Source organism: Hippocampus comes, unplaced genomic scaffold (genome assembly GCF_001891065.2).
Source record: "Hippocampus comes isolate QL1 unplaced genomic scaffold, H_comes_QL1_v1.1 scaffold156, whole genome shotgun sequence".
NCBI lineage: Eukaryota > Metazoa > Chordata > Actinopteri > Syngnathiformes > Syngnathidae > Hippocampus > Hippocampus comes.
In genome coordinates this window covers 1,091,471-1,099,966 of record NW_017805744.1, presented here as the reverse complement: position 1 = coordinate 1,099,966, position 8,496 = coordinate 1,091,471, and the positions used below count along the sequence as shown (strand labels likewise).

The 8,496-nt window shown below is 43.7% G+C and overlaps 1 protein-coding gene across 1 annotated transcript in view; it reads right to left on the bottom strand.

Moving 5' to 3' along the window:
- The window catches only part of LOC109524437 (E3 ubiquitin-protein ligase RNF38-like), a 14,090-nt gene that overhangs the window by 4,203 nt on the left and 1,391 nt on the right, over nt 1–8,496 (bottom strand). Inside the window, exons 2-6 of the mRNA XM_019884338.1 lie at nt 7,395–7,713; nt 2,458–2,510; nt 1,943–2,124; nt 1,020–1,446; nt 687–827 (exon numbers count right to left, since the gene is read on the bottom strand). Coding sequence (XP_019739897.1) covers nt 687–827; nt 1,020–1,446; nt 1,943–2,124; nt 2,458–2,510; nt 7,395–7,680 — 1,089 coding nt within the window. The 5' untranslated portion in view covers nt 7,681–7,713. The remainder of the gene's footprint in view (nt 1–686; nt 828–1,019; nt 1,447–1,942; nt 2,125–2,457; nt 2,511–7,394; nt 7,714–8,496) is intronic.

Below are 8,496 nucleotides of genomic sequence, written 5' to 3'. Positions count from 1 at the left end.
GCTCAGAGTTAATTGCTTGCGGCTCGAGTAAATGAACATGTCCTGGAATGGTTTGACTGTTACCGTGTTAAAAACTTTTCGCAAACTGGACCGCTAATAAGAGAGAAAGCGAGTTCCATCACGCTAACTATGGGCATTGAATACTTCGGAGCGTCCTGTGGCTGGCTTCAAAAGTTCGAAGCACGACATCAGCTGAGCAACACTGTCTTGTGTGGTGATCAAGGGGAGGTCGAGTTCGAGACAGTGAGTGGAAAGAAAGCCACCAGGTCTTTTACTCGTCTCATTTTGGAGCAAATAGTCCTACCTTTGTTATATTTTCTCATATATTGTACCTGTACTGTATGCCGCAGTTTCTGGACAATATATTGTTGCACTTTGTTGCTTGTGTTGTCACCAATGTATGTTGTTAACATACCGTACTTGGACGTTCATACCGGACATATACCATAGTTATCTCACTGTTCTCATGAAAAAAAGTATGGTAATACTTGAATGCTTTTGTTCTGTTGATGTTTGGTATGGACTGTCAACATATACGTTTTTTTATATTTACCATATCTTGTGCTGACCCGGCCCACCTGTCAAATTTAGAAATCAATATGGCCCCCAAGCTAAAAAGTTTGCCCACCCCTGGCCTAGATGGAGACTGGGTAGTATAAACTTAGCTGCAATACAACAAAACCCACAGGAGGAGCAACGCTGCAGACGGGATAGTGCTGTCCACTGAAGACGACCGAGCATGCTGGGATTTGCTGCGGGCCTGAACGAGGCGGCAGACCAGGTGGAGCACCCGGGGGGGACACCGTATACGATACTGGAGCTGAACCCTAAACACAGAGAACAAGGATAGTGACCAATGTTCAGTCAGTCATTTTAAAGTGGACAGGAATAACAGATCTATATATTTATACTTCCATGAAAGGTGCTCTGTATCGCAGCTCAATTCCATTTTAGACAAACCAATCATTTGGAAACGAACCGATGAACGGATACAAATTCAAGCCCTCACTTAAACTCACCTGTTCCTGGAGGTCCAACACCCCGCTGCTCTGTTGTTGCGATGGGTGTGGGTGGGCGTGCTGCGGATGCGCCGCAGGGTGCAGCAGTCGTGGAGACAGGTTTGACGACGGATGAAGGGGCCTTGGGGAGGGATTCGGGGGATGGTAAACTTGCCGCTCTTCCAACCCGGGCCCCAGCCCTCGAGGGGGCTGCTGGCCATACGGAGAGTAGCCCTGAGTAGGGACTGAGTGACGGTAGTTCTCGTCTTGGTGGCCCGGTGACAGCCCGTGGTGGGAGTGCAGGTGGTGAGGGTGGTGGTGATGGTGGTGAGGGTGAGTGTTGGGGTGGTGATGGTGGTTGTTGCTGTTGTAATGGTGGTGGTGATTGTGTGTGTGATGATGACGCGTCAGGCGGTCTCTGCGCCCACGCGGGCGTCGCATTGGAGGGCTGAGAAGGGAGAAGAGGTTGCGGTATAAACTACTGTATGTTGCACTTCATAAATATGGAGCACTAAATTAGCCAAATAAATGTTTCTTTAACTAACTTTATAACAGAGCTAGACATTGTTGATTGAATCTTTCATGCAAGAATGAGTCAACTTTGACTTTATTTTCCAAAATCAACTCATGTTACTGCAGCTCTAAAATCACTCCCCCACCATCTTGCATACCGGATCATCGCATTTGCATGTGCCATGGTGGCAGGCGCACACCTCCTGCGCCGCCAGCCTCTGCAGCACAGCGTCATCCCATTGTGACATGGCAGCACATCATGAATGGGTTGATCTACACACTTCATTGTACTGTACCAAGTGCAGTGTAAAAAGTCCATTACATCATTACAATTCAATCGTAACTTGATTTCTTGATTGGGATTAATAAAGTCAATCTATCTGTTAATTTCAACTGCAAAAAATGCATGCGAGTGTGCATGCGTGCATTACCTTCTTCTATTTCGGACAGGTGTGTGACATCTCTCAGGTGCATAGTGGGCATGTGGCCTGCGACCCGGGGGAAGCTCCCAGGGGCGAATGGGAGAAGAAGGGGTCGGAGGGTGGGCGGAGCTTAGATCTAAAATGGACTGCTGGGAAAGACGCTGCCTTTTTGGGCTTGGGCTGTCTTCTATCTGTTAACCGTGGACCAAGAAGGAGTAGTGCTTGAGTGGTTGTTCAGACAAATATACACTATATACATGGAAGAAATCATTACAAAGCTAAATGACAAATTCTTATTTTTTAAATGTAATAAATTAACGTGCACAAAGACACAAAAATCCCCCACCCCCCTCCATTTCCCCCTACACCCCTCACAATTGAATTGGGATTAGTTCTCGGGGTGCCGGTCAATCGCGATCGACGTATTGGGCACCCCTGCTGTACAGGATAAGAAGTGTCCAAAATGACATAACATGACATCAGTAAACTGAAGCCAAATACAGAGATCATATCCCATGGCTTACTTTGTCTCGATCCTCACTGAACACATTATCTGGATGAAAGTGTAGCACTCCTCCTGCAGGCAAAAGAAAATGGGAGGGGGATAGGGGAACATAATTAGATAAGACGGTGCTGAGAAAAACATCATCACAAGACACAGGCATACACGCCTGTTAAGCCAGCACGACAAACCGGTCGCCTCAATTTGATTTTCCTGTGGAGGATCACAAAGGATATGAAACAGTGATCAGTCTGTTACCCTAAATACAAATGGACGTCAGACGTTGACCTAATCAATCAGTGTTGCGCTTCTTTGGTGTGACAGGCTTTTCCAATAGTTGCTTAAAACAAAGCAGAAGAGGCTCTCAGTCGAAAACGCCACACTGGATCTTTGCCTCATTTGTACCAAAAAACAGCTGCCACCGCATGCTTTTCCTTGTTCAAGGAACTCTGAACTTATCACTGGGCAGTCACATGCTATCGATTTGACTCAGTTATCTGTAGAAATTGAGACAAACCAATGAAAAATGTGTCACAACAAAGTGACATGCAGGCTTAACCTACCCTCAAACAGTTGTGGCATTTACTTTATACAATACATGGAGTTAATTCCCAACAAGCTCTAGATATCATATCTTTACATAATACGAATGGTACTCGCTTCCAGAAGAACAGAAATGGCGTAGAATGCAGACAGATCAAACTTGGATGGACACCCACCAAACTGCAAAGATTCATGACCAAATTATGTCATTAAGATTCAACAATTATTCACAAATTCTCCTGATCTCTTCGATTTATTTTGGGTGTGTTTCGAAGGAGAACCATACGCTCATTTGGGGAAACCAGAGCTTTAGAGGTGGCCATCCTTGCAATTTTAAAAACACGAAACCTCCACAGAAGTGTGAAAAAAAGCTCAAATATTTACATTTCTTAAAATAATGTGATTCCACACAAAGGAGTGGTGCACTCAATGCTGGAAAAGCACCGCGGACACAAAAACTACACTAGTTTCTCTATCAAGGTTTGATTGGCATTCCCATACTGGCCACGCACGCAAGCACATTTTCCATTTCCTCCATAATATTTTTCAGTCATAGTGATGTTTTTAAATATTTTTGCCAATTTTTTTAAGACTCCAAAAGCATGTTTATTTCCATTTCCAACTTTTTTTTTTTTTTGTCCGTGCCCACTCTCCAAAAGAACATATCAAAATCAAATATAAAATTTTCAGAATCCTGTTAATGAGACAAACAGCAAAGGAACCTTTTTAGAGGGGGTAATAATCAACAAACAGCCCAGTAATGTAATAAATATGCAGTGGAGAAAAACAGTAGGAGGCCGGCTGCTTATCTGACAGGGCACATGTCCAATCTGGATGCAGAATATGCACACATAGTTTTATGCAAAAAGAAAAAATGTCTTTCAGTGACAAGAATTCAGCTTATTGCAGGACACAAAAATATGTCATCATTAAAAAGAGAAAAAAAAGAATATTTTCCGCCTCTACACCCTCCATTCCATGTTTCCCTCATCAAGTGAGTCTCCTCAAAAACAACAGATCTGAAAGCAAATCCCACCCCTTTGTTGTCCTTTGCAGAGCCACTCTGGGGCCATGTGAAGTCTGCGATAGTAACGGCTCAAAGACGCCCCGCTAGCAACTGTGAAGAACAGACGCCAAGACGGCTGACTGACCAGCTGACACTGGAGGCAAAACGCTGCCTTATATCTTTCTCCATCAACTTTGAGACCTCACTGGGTCCTTTTCCCTCGTGTGTTTTGTTGAAAACTAGATCTTGTCAGCCTGGAGGGTCAAAAGAGGGCACACTGAGGCAGACTGATGGCGCTCTGTTGGAGAGAAAACAATCTTATTTCCTCAGAATAGTGGTGCTGTTGAAGCATAACACCATTGATACCATTCTTTTCATTAGTATTAGGATTACTAAACTTTGCCTTAAACCAGTGCACAGTTTTGACCTCCTGCTAAAACAAAAACTAGTGTTTGACATGCAAGAACGACGATGTATGAATCGACTGTATCTATTTAACATATTGTAATTGTTATGGCAAACCACACAGAATGAGATCGTCATTAGATGCCTAATACTCTCAAAAATTGACAGTATTCTGCAACTTAATCATCCGGAAACACGCTTGTCTCAATAAGATAGTTCTGCGGTGCATGGTTGTCTAACAATGCGACCCATGACCAAAGGGTCCTTTGTTTGATCCCGGTAGCTAGCATTAGGGTTGAGATGGTTTTGAGCTGCAATGAGATGGTAAAACGGTCTTAATTTGAAGTCTTAATTGACAAACAGTAGCTACTTAAACATTGTCTTGCGATGTTAATGAAATGCAAACAAAAAGACAAAAAACTGAACAGGGTGCTTCTAAGCCTGCAGCAGCAAATGTGTGTGTAATAGGGACAGTTGGAATAACGCACACCAACACTATTAAGTGACATGTCACGCCTCTGAGTGTGGAACATTGGCTCACGATCTAAAATCGCAGACGGGGGGAGCACGAGGACGGTTGTTTGGGTCAGTGTAGCTACAAGAAATTATAATGGAGGATGCATCTTTTTAAGGTGTTATTGTGTAAACGAGTTCAAAGGGGCTACAGATTATTATGGGGGACAATCACAGATGAACCCCTGACACCACACACTCAATAGCAATTCTTTGATGATAAAAATCCAGTGGGATAAGTTCCCTATGAATAGCAATAACTGAAAAATATTCAAATCACAGAAAACCAAAAGCTTAAAGCTTAAATGTAATCAGTGCAGAGACCTTGCTGACTCCCAAGCATTGAGATTGCACCTTTTGTTTTAGTGCAGACATGAGTGGACATGAGTAATGTGTGTATATATTTCTACATGCGTTGTTCCACCATTAGTAATCAAATATCCATTGCTTAAAAGGGTTATATCACTGCGACACAATGCTATTCAATAGCCTGTCGATGGTGTTTCCATTTATGTGTTATGAAGCATTTAGCTAGCTGCCGCTATGACAAAATTGTCATTTTACATGTGTAATTCTCTTCATGGCAAAGTGATGTGGTTACTGTATTTTAAATACATAGCATGCAACTCTTTCGTTAATTTGACAGAAAAACTTCAACTGTGTGTGTGCCCTGCGATTGGCTGGCAACCAGTTCTGGGCGTACCCCCGCCAACTGCCCGAAGGCAGCTGGGATAGGCTCCACTCCAGCACGCCTATTGTGCTTGAGAGGATAAGCGGATTAGAAAATGGATGGATGGATGGATGGATGGATAGATGGATGGATGGATGGATGGATGGAAACTTCCAACTGTGAGTGAAAAATAGTTTGGTGACTTTTTTTTTAACAGTTCACTATTTGCCAACTGCAGCTTGTTGTGGAGTGAGTTGTGTTCACTGCCACCATACACAGCTCATATCTCAAATTTTTGCACACAAGATAAAGTCAATTACATTCTCCGAATGACGGTTCTGGCTCCAAAAAATAGATAAAATAAACCCCATAAGTAGGTTTATTTGTATCTCAAGGGATCACTGTACATCCAATTCAACAATTGTATACATTTGCATTCATAAAGATATGGGTTTTATAAACTGATATTGTCAGAGATATATTAAATGTATCACATGCATAGCTTAACACAGGCTCAAATTAGGGATGGGCAATAATTGAATATCAATGTGATCCATGACAGACAGGCGGAATAGTGATCTTGTAGTTAGCACGTCCACCTCACAATACAGAGGTCCAGGGTTCGATTCCAGCCTAGGCCTTCCTGTGTGGAGTTTGCAGGTCCTCCTGTGCCTGTGTGGGTTTTCTCCAGGTACTCCAGTTTCCTCCCACATTCCCAAAATATGCATGGGAGGTTAATTAAACACTCTAAATCGTCCCTAAGTGTGGTTGTGAATGGTTGTTTGTCGATGTGTGATTGGCTGGCAACCACTTCAGGGTTTAGCCCGCTTACTGCCCGATAACAACTGTGACAGGCTCCGGCATGCCTGCAACCCTCGTGATAAGAACTCAGATAATGGATGGATCATGATAGACACATGATCAATATCAATAGAAATTGCACTCAATATAATACTGACTGTAAAAAAATAAATTAAAATATTAGGAGGCAAACCTTGATCCCATCAATGCTGCACGCCATAGGCAGAAGCTCCAGTCTGATGTTAGATTTGTGCCACAATTACCGTGACTTCAGAGGAAATTTGGAGCACACAAGCATGCTTGACTCCCAGATATTTTGAATTGTATTTTTCCTCTCATAGCTGTGTTTTATTTAGCTGATATCTTGAATTAATTGTATCTTTAATTGGTTTGTTTACATATTTTAAATAGGTATACACACACACACACACATACATATATATATATATATTTAGATTGTGACACACTTTTCTACCATATCGCCCAGCCCTAGCTCAAAAATTGTATCTTTTTTCCCCCAATTGTAATTGTTTTCTTATCGTCAATGTCATTCTAAACGCAATTTGATTTGACCTGATCTGATTGAAGACATTAATCGTCAACAACTGGCGCACAGGCAGTGTGAAAACACTGCAAAACTTGCACTAAAACATGATGAGAGCTGTTTCTAATGTTTGACTAATCAGCTGAGAGGAGCAAATTCCTCAACGTTTGATGTGGTCCAGCAAACATCCATTATCCGAACAGCGTATCCTGTCAAATAAATACCTCAACCAATCAAAACAATTAAACATTATTGTTGAAAGAACAGAATTTGCCACCTAAAAGTACTGCCCTGGATCTTATTGGGCTGTGGAGGAGAGTTCAAACATTGGACAAATGTTATCCTCCACTACAACACAAAGGGTTTTTGTTCGAAGCACGTCTTCTCGATGAAGCCCAGGGGCTGCCTGACAGTTGTCTTCCCGTGAGCTATCGCATACAAATGTAAAGGAGCATCTGGCAGGCTCACGCTACTTACCGTTTCCGGGGTGGCGGTGAGCTCCGTGGCGCTGCGTCCCTGCGGCCAGGTATGTGCCTGGTTGTTGCGGCTGGCTCTCCGGGTAGCCGCCGCGGCCGCCGTGGTGCGACGCCCAGCCGGCGTTGCTCTGCTGAGGGAAGTTCATCCCTCCTCCTCCTCCTACGCCAGCGCTCATCATGCTTCCGTTACCGAGCACATTGCCGCCGCTATTACCTCCTGCGGGATTGCTCACGGCAAAATGATAGAAGCCGGACCGGGACCGAGAGCGTGTCCTGGGGGGGTCCATGGTTGGCTGCAGCGGACGCGGAGAGCGGCGGTGGTGGTGGTGGAAAAGTCGGCTCGAGACTCAAAAGAGAGGAACCTCCTTCGTCGGACAGCTTCCCAGTCTCGCTTTAAGCGAGTTAGCTCGGAAGACGTTCTTAATCCGATAGTGCTATCTAATGCATTTGAAATGTGTGCTTTTGACAAGACAGTTGACACTTTTACAACCAAAAAGTGATAATCCCCCCACCCCCCCCCAAAAAAATCTAATTAAAACACGATCTTTCTTTTTTAATGCCTGCAGACAATTTCTTCCCAACAAGCATCTTTTCATTAAGAATGGTTGAAATCTAAATTTTTTTTCAAGTCATCAGACGTGCCCACAGCTAGAAATAAATGCCGCGGCAATAAAATGTGTAATGAAATCGCAAAACTAATGTGATTTCAATGGTCCGAGCTCCCTCGGACAAGACCATTGGACAGGGTTCATGTTTTGTTCTCTCATCCTGCGTTAAAGAGGTTGTTCATCACATTGAGAGCTGCTTCATAAGATGTCCGCCGTACGTAAGCGGCAGCATCTGCACTGGAGGTCAGCTTTTAACGGCTCGGTCCGAATATAAAAAGCGTCCTCCCCCTGGGTGGAAGTGGTTCTCATTCAAGGCAGCAATTTGCCCTGTTTGTCATTAGAGCCATTAGAGATAATAGAATGGCGAAAAATGGGCACATTGCGGCTGGGAGAACAATGGCGTCGACGTCCTGTTTTTGTATCAAATGAGTCCCCGTGTCATGCATTTTCATGATTCTCACATCAAAGCAGAATTCAGGTTGGCTGATGCGTTTT